This window comes from Neoarius graeffei, chromosome 12 (genome assembly GCF_027579695.1).
Source record: "Neoarius graeffei isolate fNeoGra1 chromosome 12, fNeoGra1.pri, whole genome shotgun sequence".
Lineage (NCBI taxonomy): Eukaryota > Metazoa > Chordata > Actinopteri > Siluriformes > Ariidae > Neoarius > Neoarius graeffei.
This window is the reverse complement of record NC_083580.1, coordinates 30,983,955-31,006,437: the sequence shown is the minus strand read 5'-3', so window position 1 is coordinate 31,006,437 and position 22,483 is coordinate 30,983,955. Positions and strand designations below refer to the sequence as shown.

General features: G+C 47.1%; 1 protein-coding gene across 3 annotated transcripts in view; it reads right to left on the bottom strand.

Moving 5' to 3' along the window:
* Window positions 1–22,483, bottom strand: part of map4k6 (mitogen-activated protein kinase kinase kinase kinase 6) — a 292,471-nt gene that overhangs the window by 134,820 nt on the left and 135,168 nt on the right. For all 3 annotated transcript variants that reach the window (XR_009655726.1, XM_060935787.1, XM_060935788.1), the window contains exons 12-13: window positions 16,533–16,643; window positions 16,240–16,318 (exon numbers count right to left, since the gene is read on the bottom strand). Coding sequence is in view for 2 of the 3 variants with exons in the window: in XM_060935787.1 (XP_060791770.1) it covers window positions 16,240–16,318; window positions 16,533–16,643 (190 nt within the window). In the remaining variant the exon portion in view is untranslated. The remainder of the gene's footprint in view (window positions 1–16,239; window positions 16,319–16,532; window positions 16,644–22,483) is intronic.

Genomic DNA, 22,483 nt, shown 5'->3' with positions numbered 1-22,483 from the left:
AGGAGATGGTGTGTGACAGTCCTAAGTCCAGTAATTTGTTGACCAGTCTGCTTGTGATGATCATGTTGAAGGCAGAGCTAAAGTCCATGAAGAGCAGCTTTGCATAGCTCTCCTGATGTTCCAGATGGGTCAACACTGTGTGGAGAGCTGTGACAATGGCATCTTCTGTATATCTGTTAGCTCTGTAAGCAAACTGACATGAGTCCAATGTGGGTGGGAGGCTGGAAATTATGTGCTGTCTGACCAGTTTCTCAAAACACTTCGTGGCCACTGGTGTGAGTGCCACCGGATGATAGGATCAAGTATCAAAAAACTTTATTTGCCAGGTATGTGAACACACAAAGAATTTGACTCTAGTTTCACTTAGCTCTCTTATGCCGCTTTTCCACTACAAACGCGGCTGAGTTGGGCTGAGCCGTGCCGTGCTGAGTTGGGCTGAGTTGAACTGAGCAGGGCTGTTGGAGTTGCATTTCGACTACAACTGCGCTGAACCGTGCTGGCTGGAAGTGGGTGGACACATTGGGTGGAGTTAGCGAAAGTGGGTGGACGTTACGTGATGTCTAAGCAGCGCAAACAGTGACATCAGTGATCTTTTAAGCGGTAGTCTCACGACCCGAATAGTAAACAATAAACATGGAGGACATGGAGTCGTTAGTGTTGCTGGTCTTGGTGCTGTGGCTTGTTGTCACCGACAACGCCAACAGATACTGGCAAGAGCGTATAGATGAGGCGAGGTGCATAAGGCTTCAGAAATTCTCGTAATTCGTAATTCTTCTTCTTCCGGGTTTACGGTGTTTACAGATCCCAGCGTGCTTGCGGGGCGTGTGTGGGCATGTGAGGACACTCCTCCTCACCAATCAGTGCACAGGGGAGTGTCTGCTCACGCCCCCAGCCTCACTTGGCACGGTTTGGCTCGCTTCAGCCCCACTCCAAAACGGTGCGAGTTTTAGGGGCTAAGCAGGGCTGAAGCGAGCTGAGTCGTGCTGTTTTTTGGTAGTCGAAACGCGAGCCGTGTCGGGCTGAAGTGAGCTGAAGCGAGCTGAAGTGAGCTGAAAAAGGGTAGTGGAAAAGGGCCATAAGTACAAACAGATAAAAAGCATAGACAAAAACAAAAAGCTATGTACATGTAGAAGGGTAAATATATGTATAGACAGCATAGTGCAAGGATGAATTAGTAAATATAAATATACAGTGTGCACAGAATGACAGTATGAGTGTGCAGATATTTCACAGTTGAGGTTACTGATATTTGAGTCTGGTTTTAGCTGTTCATCACAGATAGCCTGAGGGGAAAAAACTGTTCTTGTGTCTGGTTGTTTTTGTGTACAGTGTTCTGTAGCGTCTCCCAGAGGGGAGAAGTTTAAACAATTTGTGACCAGGGTGTGATGGGTCTGCAGAGATGTTACCTGCCCATTTCCTGACTCTGGACAGGTACAGGTCTTGGATGAAGGGCAGGCTGACACCAATAATTTTCTCTGCAGACCTTATTGTCCATTGCAGTCTGTTCTTGTCTTGTTTGGTGACTGATCCAAACCTAACAGTGATGGAAGAGCAGAGAACAGACTGAATGATGGCAGAGTTGTGTCAGCAGCTCCTTAGACAGGTTGACCTTCCTGAGCTGGCACAGAAAGTACAACCTCTGCTGGGCCTTTTTGATGATGGTGACTGTGTTGGTCTCCCATTTCAGGTCCTGGGAGATTGTGGAACCCAGAAACCTGAAGGTTTCAACAGCAGTCACAATGTTGTTGGTTATGGGCGGCAGGGGGGGGGGCTCCTCCTAAAGTCCACTGTCATCTCCACAGTTTTGAGCGTGTTCAGCTCCAGATTGTTCTGACCGCACCAACAGACCAGCCATTCAACCTCCCGTCTGTATGCAGACTCGTCACCATCTCGGATGAGGCGAATGACTGTTGTGTCGTCTGCAAATTTCAGGAGTTTAACAGACAGGTCTCTTGAGGTGCAGTTGTTGGTGTAAAGGGAGAAGAGCAGTGGGGAGAGCACACACCCCTAGGGGGTGTCAGTGCTGATAGTCCAGGTGCTGGATGTGATGCTCCCCAGCCTCACCTGCTGCTTCCTGTCAGTCAGGAAGTTTATAATCCACTGAGGTGGAGGAGGGCACAGTGAGCTGGGTGAGCTTGGTGTGAAGGATATCTGGAAAGATGGTGTTGAATGCCGAACTGAAGTCCCCAAACAGGATCCTGGCATACGTCCCTGCAGAGTCAAGGTGTTGCAGGATGTAGTGCAGTCCCATATTGATTGCATCATCCACTGACCTGTTTGTCCAGTAGGCAAACTGCAGGGGGTCCAGCAGGGGGTCTGTGATGTCCTTCAGGTGTGACAACACCAGTCTCTCAAAGGACTTCATGACTACAGATGTGAGGGCTACAGGCCTGTAGTCATTCAGTCCTGTGATGGTGGTTTTCTTGGGAACCAGGATTATTGTGGAGCGTTTGAAGCATGAGGGGACTTCACGCAGCTCCAAGGATCTATTGAAGATCTGGGTGAAGATGGGGGCCAGCTGATAAGCACAGACCTTCAGACAGGAGGGTGACACGCCGTCTGGGCCGGGTGCCTTCCTGATCTTTTGTCTATAAAAAAGCTGACAAACATCCTCTTCACAGATCTTGAGTGCTGGTGTGGGGTCAGAGGCGAGAGGAGGCAGATGACGCCGGATCATTGGCTGAAAGGCTGTTTTTGATCCTTTCAGCGTAGCTCCTTGTGGCAGCGGGGGCGTGGTCAAGCGTCAGTCTGTGACCGGAGGGCGGAGTCAGGGAAGGTAAGTGGCAGAATCACTGCACCTGATGTTGGTTAATCTGTATTTGTGTGTCTTCCCCAGTGACTGCGCCCTATATAAGGAGAGAGAGAGCAGAGGAAAGAGGCTCTCTCCCCAACCAGACGACTGATGTGTGTGTGCGCGTGTCTGTGTGACTGGGAGTTTGTTAAAAGCTGAAAAGCTGCAAATAAAGAGTTTGTGAAACTCAGTTCTGGCCTGCCGTACTTCTGTGCTCCACCCACCCGCTCAATATACTACAGTGGTGCCGAAACCCAGGAGCCGGAGCACAGAGGAGAACAGCCCCATGGAGTTCTCCCCCTTCGCGGACATGATCCACGCCCTTGCCATGGCCCAACAGAGCCAGCACCAGGCGCTGGTCGCCCTCCGAAAGGAGCAAGCACAACGGTTTGAGGCCCTGGTGCTGGCACAACAGGAAGATCGGCAGGCGTTCCGGCACTTCCTTGCGTCGGCGGGGTCCACCACCTCCACGGGCCCTCACCCTAATGAAGATGGGCCCGCATGACAACCCCGAGGCCTTCTTAGTGCTCTTCGAGCAAGCAGCAGAGGCCTGGGGCTGGCCAGTGGAACAGTGCATGGCGTGCCTCCTCCCCCTGCTAACGGGCGAGGCGCAGCTGGCCGTGCTACAGCTCCCCACCGACAGCCGGCTGGTCTACGCAGACCTGCGCTGGGCCATCCTCCAGCATTTGGGACGCACCTCTGAACAACAACGCCAGCGTTTCCGCGCTCTACGCCTAGAGGAGGTCGGCCGGCCATTCGCGTTTGGCCGGCAACTCCGGGACACCTGCTGGCGGTGGCTGAGGGCTGACAACCGCGACGCCAAGGGAATCGTCGATCGGGTGGTACTGGAACAGTTCATCGCACGACTCCCCAACAGAACCACGGAGTGGGTCCAGTGCCATTGCCCGGCGTCGCTGGATCAGGCCATCGAGTTGGCGGAGGATCATTTGGTGGCTGTTCCCACGGCAGGATCGCAGATCTCCTCTTCTCTCTCTCTCTCTACCCCCCCTCCTGTGTCTCGTCCTCGCCCCTTTCCCCCACCGCGGAGGCAGGGGCCGGCTCCACCCCAGCCGGCCCGCCGCACCCTCCCATTTCCCGCTTCCATGTCTGTCTCCCCCCCCCCCCTCAGGTGAGTGAGCCCCAGAGCACCGGTGCAGAGAGAGAGCCCGGGCCGGTTTGCTGGCGCTGCGGGGAACCGGGGCACCTCCAGCATCGGTGCTTGGCAATGGAGGTGGGTGCAGTGGTCTGGATCCCTGACACGCCAGGAACCGCCCTCGATCAGGCCGGAGCGTATCGCATACCGGTGAGTGTCCAAAGGGATACGCATCAGGCTTTGGTGGACTCTGGCTGTAATCAGACCTCAGTCCACCAAAGCCTTGTGCAAGACGAGGCATTGGGGAGAGCACAATTGGTGAAGGTGTTGTGTGTGCATGGGGATGTTCACAACTACCCTTTAGTGTCAGTCCACATTCTATTTCAAGGGGAGAAATTTAGTGTAAAGGCAGTGGTTAATCCTTGCCTTACCCACTCGATAATTTTGGGGACTGATTGGCCGGGATTTCGGGAGTTAATGGCACATTTAGTGAAGAGTGGGTCCTGCCGTAGTTCAGCAGGGGGAGGTCCCGGTGTGGAATTGGCGGGAGCAGCTGTCACAGAGCTGTCTACATCATTTCCGTGTCAGAGTGAGGAGCCACCAGCTCCTCCTCCCTCTCTCGGGGAATCCCTCGCAGATTTTCCGTTAGAGCAGTCATGAGACAAGAGTCTGCAGCATGCATTTGACCAAGTGAGAGTAATCGATGGTCAAACGCTCCAGCCAAACGCCACCCCGTCCTTCCCCTATTTCTCCATTATAAAAGATAGGTTATACCGAGTAACGCAGGACACGCAGACTAAGGAGCCGATCACGCAGCTTTTGATCCCAAAGAGCCGCCGGGAATTGGTATTCCAGGCGGCTCACTTTAATCCCATGGCTGGACACTTGGGGCAGGATAAGACACTAGCCCGAATAATGGCCCGATTCTGTTGGCCAGGGATTCGCGGCGATGTCCATAGGTGGTGTATGGCATGCCGCGAATGCCAGTTAGTAAATCCAGCGGCCATTCCAAAAGCGTCTTTGCGCCCTCTGCCATTAATCGAGACCCCGTTCGAAAGAATTGGGATGGATCTCATTGGCCCATTAGATAAGTCAACACGAGGATATCGCTTTTAGTTCTGGTGGACTATGCAAAGCAATACCCGGAAGCAGTGCCTCTTCGCAATATCTCAGCATATAGTATTGCAGAAGCGCTCTTCCATGTCATCTCCCGAGTCGGAATCCCCAAAGAAATTCTGACTGATCAAGGCACTTCGTTTATGTCACGCACACTGTGCAAACTGTATGGGTTACTGGGAATTAAGCCGATCCGCACCATTGTTTATCACCCACAGATGGACAGTTTAGTCGAATGGTTCAACCGCACCCTCAAGAATATAATTAAAAAATTCATAAGCGAGGACGCACGCAATTGGGATAAATGGCTCGAACCCGTTATTCGCAGTGCGAGATGTCCCACAAGCCTCCACAGGGTTCTCCCCGTTTGAATTATTATATGGGCGTAAGCCGCGCGGCATCCTAGATGTACTGCGGGAAAATTGGGAAGAGGGACCTTCACAGAGTAAAAATGAAATTCAATACGTTATCAACCTGCGCGCAAAACTCCACACACTCACTCACCTAACCCAGGAGAATTTGTGGCAGGCCTAAGAACGGCAAATCCGCCTGTACGACAGGGGTACGTGCCTTAGGGAGTTCGCACCGGGAGATAAAATACTCGTACTGTTGCCCACGTCGAGCTCCAAATTGATTGCCAGGTGGCAAGGACCCTTTGAGGTCACACGCCGAGTTGGGGACGTTGACTATGAGGTGAGGCGGACGGACAGGGGCAGGGCACTACAGATTTACCACCTCAATCTGCTTAAACTCTGGAATGAGGGCACCTCCAGCATTACTATGTCAGTGGGTGTCAGTGGTTCCGGAGAAGGTGGAGCTGGGGCCAAAGGTCCCAAAGGGAACACTGGCATTGCGTACCTCTCCGGTCCCCTGTGGAGACCACCTCTCCCCGACCCAACTCACGGAGGATGCCCAGTTGCAGACCGAGTTTTCAGACATGTTCTCACCCCTGCCCGGCCGCACCTGCCTCATAGAATACCACATTGAGACGCCCGCGGGGGTGGTAGTGCGCAGCCGCTCTTACAGGCTTCCCGAACACAAGAAAAATGTGGTTCGGGAAGAACTCAAGGCTATGCTCGAAATGGGCATCGTCGAGGAGTCCCATAGTGACTGGAGCAGCCCGGTGGTCTTGATTCCCAAGGCTGACGGGTTGGTCCGGTTCTGTGTGGACTATAGAAAAGTCAACGCGGTGTCTAAATTCGATGCATACCCAATGCCTCGTATTGACGAGTTGCTTGATTGACTAGGCACGGCTCGCTTTTATTCGACACTGGATTTGACAAAGGGTTATTGGCAGATCCCCTTGACTCCACTATCCCGAGAAAAAAATGGCCTTTTCCACACCGTTTGACTTACACCAATTTGTCACATTTCCTTTTGGGTTGTTTGGGGCACCCGCTACATTCCAGCGGCTTATGGACAGGGTCCTCTGCCCCCACGCCACCTATGCGGCCGCGTACTTGGACGATATCATAATTTATAGTAATGACTGGCCACGGCACCTGCAACACCTGAGGGCCGTCCTTGGGTCGCTGAGGCGAGCAGGTCTCACAGCCAACCCGAAGAAGTGTGCGATTGGGCGGGTGGAAGTACGGTATCTGGGCTTCCACTTGTGCAATGGGCAGGTGCGTCCCCAAATTAATAAGACAGCAGCGATTGCGGCCTGCCCGAGGCCCAAGACCAAAAAAGGGGCGAGACAGTTCCTGGGGCTGTCTGGCTACTATCGTAGGTTTATACCTAATTATTCGGACATCACCAGCCCGCTGACTGATCTCACTAAAAAGGGAGCACCAGATCTGGTCCAGTGGACGGAGCAATGCCAGCGGGCTTTCTCTGAGGTGAAGGCTGCACTGTGCGGGGGGCCACTGTTACACTCCCCTGACTTTTCTCTCCCCTTTACGTTGCAGACAGACGCGTCGGACAGAGGGCTGGGGGCCGTTCTGTCCCAGGAGGTGGAGGACCGCCCCGTGCTGTATATAAGCAGGAAGCTGTCGGTGTGTGAGGGGCGCTACAACACCATCGAAAAGGAGTGCCTGGCGATCAAGTGGGTGGTCCTCGCCCTCCGCTACTACCTCCTGGGGTGCCCTTTCACCCTCTGTTCGGACCATGCACCCCTCCAGTGACTCCACCGCATGAAGGATGCCAATGCGCGGATCACCCGTTGGTATCTGGCACTCCAGTCCTTTAATTTCAAGGTGGTCCACAGGCCGGGGGCGCAGATGGTCGTGGCAGACTTCCTCTCCCATCGGGGGGGGTCGGCTGCAGGCCGGACGGCTGCCCGGCCTGAGTCGGGTGGTGGGGGTATGTGGCAGCGGGGGCGTGGTCAAGCGCCGGTCTGTGACCGGAGGGCGGAGTCAGGGAAGGTAAGTGGCAGAATCACTGCACCTGATGTTGGTTAATTTGTGTTTGTGTGTCTTCCCCAGTGACCGTGCCCTATATAAGGAGAGAGAGAGCAGAGGAAGGAAGCTCTCTCCCCAACCAGACGACTGATGCGTGTGTGTGCATATCTGTGTGACTGGGAGTTTGTTAAAAGCTGAAAAGCTGCAAATAAAGAGTTTTTGTGAAACTTAGTTCTGGTCTGCTGTACTTCTGTGCTCCACCCACCCACTCAACATACTACACTCCTCTTTCCTGCTTTCACCTCTTTCATCAGTGTGTTTCTGGCCTGTTTGTACAAGACTCTGTCCCCACGTCTGTAAGCCTCCTCCTTGGCCTGGCAAAGCTGCCTGAGTTTTGCAGTGAACCAGGGTTTGTTATTGTTGTATGTGCAAAAGGTCTTGGTGGGCACACACACATCCTCACAAAAACTGATGTAAGATGTCACGGTATCAGTCAGTTCATGCAGGTCTCAAGTTGCAGCCTCAAAAACACTCCAATCAGTGCAGTCAAAGCAGGCTTGTAGTTCCACTTTGGCCTCATCGGACCATCTCCTCACCATCTTTACCACAGGCTTAGCAGATTTCAGCTTCTGCCTGTAGGTCGGGATAAGATGAACAATGCAGTGATCAGATAGTCCCAAGGCTGCACGGGGGACAGAGTGGTACGAGTCCTTTAAAACAGTGTAACAGTGGTCCAGAGTGTTAGTGTCCCTGGTGGGACACTTAATGTGCTGTTTATATTTTGGCAGTTTGTGGCTGAGGTTTGCTCTGTTAAAGTCCCCCAAAATGATGAGCAAAGAGTCCGGGTGTTTTTTTCTCCACATTGTTTATCTGGTCAGCCAGGTGTTGTAACGCCTCAGTAACACAAGCCTGAGGAGGGATGTAGACGCCAACCAGAATAAATGAGGAAAACTATCGTGGAGCATAAAACGGTTTGCAGTTTATGAATAATGTCTCCAGATGAGGACTGCATGATTTGTTTAGAACCGCGACATCAGTACACCAACCTTCGTTAATGTAAAAGCAGACTCTGCCTCCCCTCGTTTTCCCTGTGAGCTCCGTTTCGCGGTCCACTCGGTGCAGGTGAAATCCAGGCAGGTGGAAGAAGTGTCCGGGATGTGCTCACCGAGCCAGGTTTCGCACAAGGCAGCAGATCTGTTAAAATCCGTGTTGATTGTGTTGAGGAGCAGCAGTTCGTCCATCTTGTTGGCCAGAGAGCAGACGTTAGCCAGGTGAATAGACAGGAGCGCAGTGCAAAATCCCCGCTGCCTCAGCCTGACGAGCGCGCCGGCTTGCTTCCCCCGGTGTCTCCGGCATCCTTGGCAGAGACCATAGAGAGCTGCTGCTCCTCCAACAAGTAGCTCTGGAAAACTTTCCGGATCAATGAAAACCGATGAAAAAACTTTACTGGTGGTTATTCCAATGTTTATGAGTTCTTCTCTGGAGTATGTGACCAGAGAAGAAGCTCAAAAAACACAACAAATACACAAAAACGTAGAAAGTACAAGAGAGTGAAGTACTGAGGCAACCGTCCACGGCGCCATCTTGGACAATGATGTCATTAAGGCTGCTGATGGTGGGGTTTTTTTGGCAATGGGATGATTGTAGCAGCTTTCAGGCAGGGTGGGATCATGGACTGAGACAGGGACAGGCTGAAGATTTTTGTGAAGAACCCAGCGAGATAGTCTGCACAATCCTTCAGCACCCTCCCTGACACCCCATCAGGTCCAGTAGCTTTCCTTGGGTTCATTTCCCTCAGTGTGCGCCTTACCTCATGTTCCTTCACTATGAGGATATGGCTACTGTGGGCTGGTGGGTGGAATGTAGCCGTTTCTGGTGCCTTCACCTCAAAGCAGGCAAAAAACCCCCAGTTCAATTCCTCAGCCAGCACGGGGTCTCCATCGACAGCTGTGAAATTACTGGACTTGTAGTTGGCAATGTGTTGAAATCACTGTCACACCTGCTGCATTTTGCGACTGTAGAAGTGGTCCTCAATCTTCCTCTTATTAGCTGCCTTGGCTGCTTTGATGCCCCTTTTCAAGTTGGCTCTGGCAGCACTATACTGTGCCCCATCACCAGACCTGAAAGAGGTGTTCCCATCCCGCAACAGGATCTGGACTTCTTTTGCCATCCATGGTTTGCGGTTAGGATACACCCAGATACACTTTTCAACAGAGACAGTATCAGCACAGTAATGTAGCTTAATGTACACTTAATGTAGCTGAGCACAGTTGAAGTGTACTCTTCCATGTCATGATGTTCAAAAATGTCCCAATTTGCTCTTTCAAAGCAATCCTGCAACTGATGTGAAGTGCCTTCAGACCATGTTTTAACAGTCCTTATGATGGGTCGAGTTTTCTTCCTGAGGGGGGTGTATGCTGGTATTAACAACAAGTTATTTGAGCATCCCAAGTGTGATAAAGGTGCTACCCTGTAGCCATTTTTGATGTTAGAGTAGGCTTTATCTAATGTTTTACCTCCTCTACTAGCACATTTAATGTGCTGCTGAAGATTGGGGAGCTTTAAATCAGCATGGTTGAAGTCACCCGCAATAACATGTACTGCCTCAGGATGTGTTTTCTGCTGGTTGCTTACTGCTGAGTTAGGTGGGGTTTACATTAGACCGTATCAGCAGATCATCAGATTAATGTTTTTAAAACGATTAGCGTGCACACAGCAACGCCAATACACGATTCGCGTGCACACAGCAACACCAATACATGGATATGCTCGGCTCCGCATGCATCCTGCGCTCCAAATCACTCTGCCCTGAACAGCGAGTGCCCTCTGGAGGGTGCGCACTCCGGCCCTGCGCAGCTCACAGAGCGCGCGAGTGAAGCGCACGAGCAGTGATTCGGGACTGAGCCGCTGTGTGTGTGATCCCAGTGCATATCGGGCATGCGCGTCACTTACCACTTGCAAGTGGAAGGATGGCAAGCCTAAAGACAATCAAACTACACAATGGGCAGTATTTTCATACTTTTATACTCTTTAATGAAAGGTGATACAAGGCGGAAGTCCGCGCCGTTTTTCAGCAGTCGCATCACATGACCAACGCCAGCGAATCAGGAAGGTGGATGTCACAGTGACGTTGTCCAATGACAATGCCAGCTAGAGCTCAGCACAGCGTATCCGCGTATTCTCAATGTTTACACAGCACCGGACCAGACACAATCTGGATTGAATATGTGGACCCTGGTGGATTCCCGTTTCCCGGTGTTTTAATGTAAATGGACAGTGCATCCGCGAAGAAAACGAGACAGATACGGTCTAATGTAAACTTGGCCTTAATGTTAGCATCAGGTGGAATGTACACAGCAGTAACCAACACAACAGTAAACTCATGAAGGAGGTAGATGGGTCTGCATTTAACAGTCAAATACTCCAGATCTGGGGAACAATGGCTGTCGATGGTCTTAGCATTAGTGCACCAGTTATTATTAACATAGATGCATAACCCTCCTCCTTTCCTCTTACCAGAGTCTCTGTTTCTGTCATAGCAGTGTGCTGTGCGGCTATGGAATCAATTTTGTGCCAAAATGTTCATACAATACTTTTGAAATATCAAACAAAAACGACAAATCAAAATACAAAAAAACAACAAAAAAAAAAGTAAATTTTTTTAGACTGGCAAACAAATTATTCATGTAATCGTGCAAAATATCAGTCTATTACTCTTCAGAAACCTTTTATTTTTGTTCCGCGTCTTTCTCGGTTTTGTTTGACGTAATTTATTTTGGCTGCGATTCCAGCTTTCTCGTTTGCACTCCCTGACTTTTTGCTTGCAGTTTTGGCACATACTTCACGTGTGGGTGGGCTGTCCAGGAATGCATTCCCATTAGGTAACTTGTGTTTGACTGACAGCTACACTCAGCCATTCCCCCGGAGGCTGTTGCAGCCATTTCCTACTCAGATTTTGGCGGACTGTTTGACGAGTGACTGATCCATTGATGGTAAACAAGGATCGAGTGGACTTCAGTGGCGACTATGATATTGAATTAATTCAACAAAGTGTAAATTCAATATCATAGTTGCCACTGAAGTCCACTCAATCCTTGTTTACCATCAATGGATCGGTCATTCGTCAAACAGTCTGCCAAAATCCGAGTAGGGAATGGCTGAGCGTAGCTGTCAGTCAAACACAAGTTACCCAATGGGAATGCATTCCTGGACAGCCCACCCACATGAAGTTTGTGCCAAAACTGCAAGCAAAAAGTCAGGGAGCGCAAACGAGAAAGCTGGAATCACAACCAAAATAAATTACGTCAAACAAAACCGAGAAAGACGCGGAACAAAAATAAAAGGTTTCTGAAGAGTAATAGACTGATATTTTGCACGATTACACGAATAATTTGTTTGCCAGTCTAAAAAAAATTGACTTTTTTTTGTTTTATTTTGATTTGTCATTTTTGTTTGATATTTCAAAAGTATTGTATGAACATTTTGGCACAAAATTGATTCCATATGCGGCCTGCTAGCTCGATAGCTGTATGCATGCCTGAAGACAGGCCTCTGTGATTAACAGAATGCAACAGTCTTGGATGTATTTCTCTGTTGCAATCTGTAACCCTAGTTCGTCCATTTTGTTGCCGATGGATCTGGCGTTGGATAGAAAAATGCTGGGAAGCAGTAGTCTGTATGGGTGCCTCTTTAGCCTTGTACTGTAAGTGCGCCAGCTTGGCAGCCTTGCTCCTGCCTCTTGTCTTGCCGCTGCCCCTGTCAATTGTTTGTGTGGGTGATAATCCATGGAGAGCCCGGCATCCTGGCTATTTCCTCTGATATGTCGTGGAGGTGGAGAAATTCCGATGTAGCAGCTTGTTTACTCTGCAATCCTATCATCAGGAGATCCTGTCAACTGTATGTAGTGTCAACAAACAAAAATGCATGTGTGCACAAAAAAAACCTCTCCACAAACAAAAAGCACCGTAAAGGAGAACTGTAAACCTCTGCGTCTGTGCGTGCCACCATCTTGCTAACTCAGTAATTCATGTAAGAAAAAAGGGCTCCAGCTCAACAATAAATACATGTTTATCATTAATAGTCTAGCTTTAGTTTATCATAATGTAGGTAAAAGGATATTTATTACTCAAACCATGATTTCACCGTTGCAATATAATCAACTGTAGAAAACATGGACAGCATAATGTCTCTAAAAATTGATGCCACCACAAGTCTAGCACCTGTGCTGGCTGGCTGCAGTACAATTTTCAGCATTGCCCATCCCCATGTGCCTCAATGACAAAATAGCTTTATTTAAGCTGAGAAAATGTGTAATTCAATGTGTAATTTGAGCAGTTAGTTTCCCATATGCTGAGATCTGCACATTTTCTAAAAATCTTCCCCAGAAATTAGTTCTTAGAATATTTTTCTAGTATATCATAAGAAGGCATGGATACACTTGGGAATGAAGTGACTGACAGCCTTGACCAGAAGACACCATCTGCAGCACCTGTATTGCACCCTGTCTATTCATTTAATATTATTTGAACTTTATTGTGGGTGGGAGGCTGGAAATGATGTGATGTCTGACCAGTTTCTCAAAACACTTCATGACCACTGGTGTGAGTGCCACCGGATGGTAGTCATTAAGGCTGCTGATGGTAGTTTTTTTGGGCAACGGGATGATTGTAGTATAAACTCAAAAGCAAGCACTATGTGAACTTTGCTGGACACATGCACTAATACAAACTTTTAACCATTTTGATTAAAAACATTTGAAACATTGAGAGGTCTCATAGAAAAAGGCTAGTTTAATCAAGCTAACTACCTAACCATACAGCAACCTTGACAGCTATATTATTTCAGCATTAACCACATCCAGCCAACCAGCTATTGAAATTTGCACAAAAATTATTTGCTTGTCACTACCAGTAACTTTAGGATGGATTTTGTAAGTAGGCTAGATAGTTTACAGTGTGCTTGGAATAGCCACATGTCCCAAATAATGAGTTATTAGCTATTAACTCACTGGTGATGAATGGGTAACATTAGTCACATCAATGCCAACGAATTTCAGTTCCTGACACATCCATATGAATTAAATATCTTTAGCTGAAACAATTTAAGCTCTCTGGATAGATGTAATAAAGAGAATTTGAGAATGTGACTGTATTTGTGTAATCATTTCTACTACCAAAGAAGTAGGTGTACTCGACATTGACTCTCGTCTCTACTGCACAGACCCTAGCAGCATAAAAGTCTCTATGGTAGAGACTCTGGCTCCAAATTTGACAACATGTTGGAGGAATTTTATATAGAATGGGAGGCAATGGAGCCATGCCATCCATGTGTTCTATAGTCAATGTGCAATATATTGAAAATTAATTTCAAGATATTTGTCTTTTAACAATGATATTCAAAAATCCTTGCATTATTTAACCTTTAGTAAAGGATAGATGTCTAGATTGCAGTCTGTGGAATAATATTCTTTTATATAAATACAGAGGTGATTATAGGAAACTGTGCGTGCTGATTGGTTGAGAGCTTCAGATTATTTCTCAATAATCACCTCCAGCTGCACAGCAAAATGGTGGCCAAGCACTTCATCACAGTAAGTGAGGAAGAACGACAAATTATGAAAGGAAATTACAACCCCGATTCCCAAAAAGTTGGGACAAAGTACAAATTGTAAATAAAAATGGAATGCAATGATGTGGAAGTTTCAAAATTCCATATTTTATTCAGAATGGAACATAGATGACATATCAAATGTTTAAACTGAGAAAATGTATCATTTAAAGAGAAAAATTAGGTGATTTTAAATTTCATGACAACAACACATCTCAAAAAAGTTGGGACAAGGCCATGTTTACCACTGTGAGACATCCCCTTTTCTCTTTACAACAGTCTGTAAACGTCTGGGGACTGAGGAGACAAGTTGCTCAAGTTTAGGGATAGGAATGTTAACCCAGTCTTGTCTAATGTAGGATTCTAGTTGCTCAACTGTCTTAGGTCTTTTTTGTTGTATCTTCCGTTTTATGATGCGCCAAATGTTTTCTATGGGTGAAAGATCTGGACTGCAGGCTGACCAGTTCAGTACCCGGACCCTTCTTCTACGCAGCCATGATGCTGTAATTGATGCAGTATGTGGTTTGGCATTGTCATGTTGGAAAATGCAAGGTTTTCCCTGAAAGAGACGTCGTCTGGATGGGAGCATATGTTGCTCTAGAACCTGGATATACCTTTCAGCATTGATGGTGTCTTTCCAGATGTGTAAGCTGCCCATGCCACACGCACTAATGCAACCCCATACCATCAGAGATGCAGGCTTCTGAACTGAGCGCTGATAACAACTCGGGTCGTCCTTCTCCTCTTTAGTCCGAATGACACGGCGTCCCTGATTTCCATAAAGAACTTCAAATTTTGATTCGCCTGACCACAGAACAGTTTTCCACTTTGCCACAGTTCATTTTAAATGAGCCTTGGCCCAGAGAAGACGTCTGCGCTTCTGGATCATGTTTAGATATGGCTTCTTCTTTGAACTATAGAGTTTTAGCTGGCGACGGCAGATGGCACGGTGAATTGTGTTCACAGATAATGTTCTCTGGAAATATTCCTGAGCCCATTTTGTGATTTCCAATACAGAAGCATGCCTGTATGTGATGCAGTGCCATCTAAGGGCCCAAAGATCACGGGCACCCAGTATGGTTTTCCGGCCTTGACCCTTACACACAGAGATTCTTCCAGATTCTCTGAATCTTTTGATGATATTATGCACTGTAGATGATGATATGTTCAAACTCTTTGCAATTTGACACTGTCGAACTCCTTTCTGATATTGCTCCACTATTTGTGGGTGCAGAATTAGGGGGATTGGTGATCCTCTTCCCATCTTTACTTCTGAGAGCCGCTGCCACTCCAAGATGCTCTTTTTATACCCAGTCATGTTAATGACCTATTGCCAGTTGACCTAATGAGTTGCAATTTGGTCCTCCAGCTGTTCCTTTTTTGTACCTTTAACTTTTCCAGCCTCTTATTGCCCCTGTCCCAACTTTTTTGAGATGTGTTGCTGTCATGAAATTTCAAATGAGCCAATATTTGGCATGAAATTTCAAAATGTCTCACTTTCGACATTTGATATGTTGTCTATGTTCTATTGTGAATACAATATCAGTTTTTGATATTTGTAAATTATTGCATTCCGTTTTTATTTACAATTTGTACTTTGTCCCAACTTTTTTGGAATCGGGGTTGTATATGCCTAAAAGCACTAACGATGCTATGAAGCTTGGTTTAAAACTATTCAAAGCTAAGATGGAATTGTAATTTATTTTATCTATATCAAAACAAAGTATTTTATGTGACTTGGGATATATAAGTGACACAAGCCTGCGCGCACTATATTTGCATGCTGCTTTTGAAGATTGAAATAAATTATTTTATTTTTGATACAATTTTTTTTTGTTAATCACCGGAGCGTTTATACTAAAACAATTACCTGCCTCAGGCTCAGTGAATATCCGTAAATAATAACTTCAACTTCATCTCGGTTATTAATAACCAATATTCACCTTGTCTTTAGCAAATAATTGTTAATTACTTAACTGAATAACACACAAGGACATTTACGGGTTAATTGTGCTCATAAATATAACATTAATTAATATAGCTGTCATGGCAATAAAATGGTCCTCTGTTGTGGACCAGCAGTACAGCATTTTGATCTGCCTCTTGTCCAGTTAAAACCCATGAAGCAATTTAAGATTAACCACTGGCTCTTGAACCAGCACCAGCACCATGTTGATGGATGAATAGTTAACAGATACCATTTTTTCGACAAAATATCCAGTAAATGTACTGTTTGAAATTTTTTTGAAGCATGAATGAAATACTTCATGTCTTTGAAATAATTACACACTTACACTGCTCTTCAGAAGCCCTTTTTCTGACAGACAGATGTTTCCCTAAAGATGTAATCTTGTCAGGAAAAACACTGCATGTCTGTGGAAACACACACACGCACAACAAAACAACAGCTTACTGAGTGATTCAAAGCAGAGATATATTCAGAGATATAATTCAGTATGTCCAAAGAACAGCCCTCCTCAGAAACTGAATTTTTGGCGTGGCTTATGCTATTTTGATAGTTTGTACATAATTCATAGAATGTTAAATAAAGGCAGTCTGTCTTAATTTAATTTAATACAACATGCACCTCAAGATCACTGTCGTCCATAGTCTGAGACTGCTGAAGATCAGGGTTGTTGGCAGTGTCCAGCAATTCTATGACCAAGTTACGGGTCAACAGTTGAGTAATGAAAGCATGCTAGAGAGAGAGAGAAGGGGGCAGGCTGAGGGCTGAATATATACATATACACTTATATAAGTTATATAAATATAAATGAATAGTGATATTTAATACTGAGATGAATAAATCAATAATAACTTGTCAAGTTCAAGGGCATATTAATTCATACTGAACATGTAAGATACACAGATGTTTGTAAAGCCATTTTTAAATGGTGGGTTTTGGATCAGGGTGTTAATTGAGGTGCACACAATTATTTTACATATTTATTTTGAATATTCTCATAACTGCTGGTAGTCTGATGTTCCCTTCAGTAACAGGCTTTGGAACATGGAATATGAAATCTTTTGTTTCCCGTGGAAGCCTTGTTTAAAAATAAATAAATAAATAAATAAATAAATAAAAGATACTATGCTTGTTTCATGATCTACGATGCATTTATATTGTTCAACATAAAATCACTGAGAATATCAACTCATTGTGAAAATCTGTAGTAAAGGGGGACCATGAAAGAACCCTTGCGGTTTCACACCGTCAGGCATTGATATCATGTTAACCTCCTGACACTGCAAGTATGAATTTCACGCAATGGCTTCACTCTACAGATATGGACAAAAATAGTATACTGTAACTGCACAATGTAGTGGCAGTAATACATCAAAATGGTGAATGAGTGATGTCTCATTCTCATCTCATTATCTCTAGCTGCTTTATCCTTCTACAGGGTCGCAGGCAAGCTGGAGCCTATCCCAGCTGACTACAGGTGAAAGGCGGGGTACACCCTGGACAAGTCGCCAGGTCATCACAGGGCTGACACATAGACACAGACAACCATTCACACTCACATTCACACCTACGGTCAATTTAGAGTGAATGAGTGATGTGTCACAGTTAAAGATTGATCAGCATTAATTTGATATTAAGGAGTTTTTGTATCACTTTCATAATTGGTGGAAACACATCATAGTGCTGTCAGAACTTTGCTAGAGGCTTCTGTGAACACAGAATTGCAAAGGCAATGAAAAGTATAATATTAAGTGATGCACTGTGCAGCTATATTTCCCATCTCTTAGTAGAATCAATATAGTCTCCGAGACTCTGAGGGGTGGGAGGTTGCAACCTTCATGTGGTCCACCCTGTTCTCAACTAATGCAGTCAAACCAACATGCACCATCTACACACAATCTACAGTTTTTGGCTTAGTTATCTTTTGTCACTATTGGCAATGCCAATTGCAACTAATAACCCAAATGGCCCTTTTCAGGGCCAACACTCCTGAAACATTGGGAAAGCCCTACGTATCTACCAGCTGAATATTGAAGGATTGCTAAGGGCAAAGAATGACTACATCTCAAGATTTGCAAAAGACCTTGAAGTAGATGTTCTCTTTCTTCAAGAGACACATACTGCCAATATGATATGTGCTTCCAACTTCCGTATCTATGGTTACAAGCTTGTGGCTGTAGTGTGCCATGAAAAATATGGGTGGGTGGGACAGATGGACAGACGGACTGGCTGACTGACCGACCGACAGCAGAGGGGGGCTGGATCTCCTGAAGTCCATGACCATCTCTTTGGGTCTTGGTGGTGTTCAGGTGCAGGTGGTTTGTCCTGCACCATTTCATAAAATCCTCCATCAGGCTCCTGGACTCACCCTCCTGTCCATCCGTAATACACCCACTATTGCAGTATTGTCAGTAAACTTCTGCATGTGACACGACTCAGAGTTGTACTTGAAGTCAGCAGTGTACAGGGTGAACAAGACAGGGAGAGCACAGTTCCCTGTCAGCAGCACTGGTGCACCACTACATTCTCAGATGTACAGTCTCTCGGTCTGACAAACTGAGGTCTTCCTGTGAAGTAGTCCATTATCCAGGACACGAGGCACAGATCCACTCTCATCTGCAACAGCTCGTCTCTCAGTAGAAGGGGTTGTATGGTGTTGAAGGCATTGGAGAAATCAAAGAACATGATTTTCACAGCACCGCTCACTTCATCCAGGTGAAAGTACACCCTGTGTAGCAGATAGAGGACGGCATCCTCCACGCCCACATTCACTGTCGTGGAAACTCTCAAAACTTCAACTCCCCCAAGCAAAAATGATTCAAAGAGGTTGCAGAAAAGTTTAGACTTTTATTAAACAAATTAACAAAAGCCAAGTTCGGTCTGCAGAGTGAACCAACTCAAAATTACAAAATTCTCATTTTATACTGTTTCAAAATAAAAACATAGTGTATACAAATTCTCTCATTGGTTAAAATGTCATACCACTTCAACATTTTCTATTGGGCAGTACATCTCACACTTCTCATATTTTGTGTCAACCAAGCCAAATTTTCCAGTGTGAATGGTCCATTCAGAAAAAATCAAAACATATGATAAGAAGTGATACATTGTGAACAACAGCATTCAGAGCATACAGTACATGATTCAAAATGACTGGAGTCAAATCAACTTAAAGATTGATACAGGCTGCAGGTGCAAACGAGCACAACACTCGATAAGGTACAATCATGGCCTTGGACAGTCTACCACAGCTTAGGGTATGCACATTGCAGCTGTAGAACTTGTGTTGTAACAATACCCGATTCAGAATAACTTGATAAAATGTATTACATTAGCATGCAAAACACTCCAGAATGAATAATTGCTTAATTCAACATGGCCTTGGCTCACTCATTGCAACATATGATAATGATGCAGGCACTGGAATAAGAATAATACACTTTTTGAATAGGCCTGTGATTTAGTAGAAAACAACCTTTCAGTACAAACAATCTCACGGTCTTTACTGTATTTTACTTATTTACTGTAATTATGATCATTCATAAATCATTACTTTTAATCAAATTTATTTCATTTACTTATTATTGAAAATCAACATGACTGGCTTTGAATCAAAATACAATCATCATAAACCAAATTATTGCTTGTATGATGACATGAAAGCATGTGTGTGGTTGGCATTTAGGATATAAAATCACCACATCACCTGGTGAACTGCAGTGGGTCAAGTGCATGGCAAACCTGGGGTCTTAGGAGATAGAGCAGCAGCCATTCCAGGGTTTTCATTATGTGTGATGTGTGTACATTAGGTATGGCATAGAAGATTTCAACATCCTGAAGAAATCTAGCTCAAATGAAATCTTCACCAATACAGTGAGAATTGGCAACATCACCAGTGTCTGGATCGGCGCTGGCGTGAGAGATCCATAATCTCCGGAGTGGATGTCCGGGGCGGAGCATGACAGTACCCCCCCCCCCTTCAACGAGCCCCTCCAGGCACTTTAGGAAGAGTGTTGGGGTGTTGCCGGTGGAAGTCAGAGATGAGGGTTGGGTCCAAGATGAACCTGGCAGGAACCCAACTTCTCTCCTCGGGACCGTAACCTTCCCAGTCGACCAGGTACTGGAGTCCTCTGCCTTGCCGCCACACCTTCAGCAGTTTCTTGACTGTGTAGGCCTCACTGTCATCGATGAGCCTGGGAAGAGGAGGGGGTTTGGAGGGTGGAAGCAAAGAACTAGAGACCAGAGGTTTAAGCTGTGACACGTAGAATGTGGGGTGGATGCGTCGCATGGTGAGTAGTAGTGCCAGTCTGACAGAACATGGGTTGATTACCTTTTTGATGAGGAAGGGTCCTAGGTACCTGGGACCCAGCTTGCAGGAGACAGTTCTGAGTGGAAGATGGCGTGTGGAGAGCATGACTCGTTGCCCCACCCGGTAAGTGGGCGCCTTAGAGTGGCGTTTGTCGGCCTGCCTCTTGGATGCTAGGGCGGAGCGAATGAGTCTTCTCCAGGCCAATGCCCACGTCCTCCTGCAATGGCGTATGAAGATCTGGGCTGAGGGTATGGTGACCTCCTCCTCTTGGTTGGTGGTTGGTGACCTAGGGAGCACTGGAAGGGTGAGAGACCTGTGGCAGATGAAGGAAGTGTGTTATGAGCATACTCGATCCAGGGTAGGTACTTACTCCAAGAACTGGCATCCCTGGATGCCATGAACCTGAGTGCAACCTCCAAAGCCTGACTCGCCCGTTCTGCCTGGCCGTTGGTCTGTGGGTGGAAGCCTGAGGTGAGACTACAGGTGGCCCCGATGAGTTTGCAGAAAGTCCTCCAGAACTGTGCAGTGAACTGAGGACCCTGGTCAGAAATGATGTCAGTGGGTAATCCATGTAGGTGGAAAACGTGGCGGATGAGTAATTCTGTGGTTTCTTTGGCTGAGGGGAGCTTGGGCAGAAGAATGAAATGGACGGTCTTGGAGAAGCGGTCAATGACAGTGAGGATGCATGTGTTGCCACCTGAGATGGGGAGTCCTGTGACAAAGTCCAGGCCAATGTGAGACCAAGGTCAATGTGGAGTGGGGAGGGGTCTTAGCGCTTGCTAAGACCCCCGGAGTCAGCAGGGGGTCAATTGGTTGTCTTGTTCCGGGAGCATCTGTTGCAGGCTGCCACGAACTCCTGGACATCCTCCTTGATGGATGGCCACCAAAAGCACTGCTGGATGAGTGCCAGGGTTCGGGCGGCTCCCGGATGACAGGCCAGCTTGGAGCTGTGCCCCCCCCCCCGCAGCACCTGGGTTCGCACCAGATAGGGAACAAACAGATGGTTAGGAGGAATGTTGTTGGGGTTACCTTCATCAGGGTCCTGCTCCAGGGCCTTCTGCACGAGCGTCTCAACCTCTAGAATGGCGGCTCCTACCAGGCAGCATGGAAGAAAGATGGTCTCAGGTGGCTTAGACTCCTCTTGGTGGGAAGAGAACATCCTGGACAGGGCGTCGGGTTTGCCGTTCTTGGAGCCTGGGTGGTAGGAGAGCGTGAAGTTGAACCGGGAGAAGAAGAGAGACCAATGGGCTTGACGGGAATTAAGGCATTTGGCAGACTTGAGGTACTCCAGATTCTTATAGTTGGTCCAGACTAGGAAGGGGAGCACCGACCCCTCGAGCCAGTGCCTCCACTCCTCCAAGGCTAGTTTAACAGCCAGTAGTGCTCGGTCGCCGATGTCGTAATTCCGTTCGGCTGGAGATAGCCGGCGGGAGAAAGAGGAGCATGGGTGGACCTTGTCGTCACCTGCCCTCTGGGATAGTATAGCTCCAACCCCTGACTCAGAAGCATCGACCTCAACAATAAACTGCTTGGTAGGATCAGGCATGGTGAGAATGGGTGCTGTGGTAAACCTGTGCTTGAGCATGTAAAAGGCTTTCTCTGCTTCCTCCCCCCACTTGAATTGGGTCTTGGTCAAGGTCAGGGCTGAGAGGGGTCCGGCCACCATGCTGAAGTTGCAAATGAAGTGCCTGTAGAAGTTGGCGAATCCTAGGAAGCTCTGGAGCTCTCATCTCGAAGATGGGGTGGGCCAATCGGCAACTACCTCAAGCTTGAGGGGGTCCATCTGGAGCCTTATCAGGGAGATTATGAATCCCAGAAACGAGACAGAGCTCTGGTGAAATTCGCTCTTTTCCGCCTTGACGAACAACTTGTTCTCTAGTAGGCGCTGGAGGACCTGCCGGACACGACCCCGATGTTCCTCCAGCGAGCGGGAGAAGATCAGGATGTCATCCAGGTACATGAAAATGAACATGTTTAGGAAGTCCCTTAAGACGTCGTTAACGAGTGCCTGGAAGACTGCGGGCACGTTGGTCAGGCCGAAAGGGATCCCAAGGTACTCGTAGTGACCAGTGGTGGTGTTCAAGGCTGTCTTCCTCCCTGATCCTGATGAGATAGTATGCAGTGCGTAGATCTAACTTGGTGAATACCTTGGCTCCCTGGAGTTGTTCAAAGGCCGTGGTCATGAGCGGTAGTGGGTAGCAATTCTTGACTGTGATGGCATTGAGACCCCCATAGTCAATGCAGGGGCGGAGCAACTTGTCCT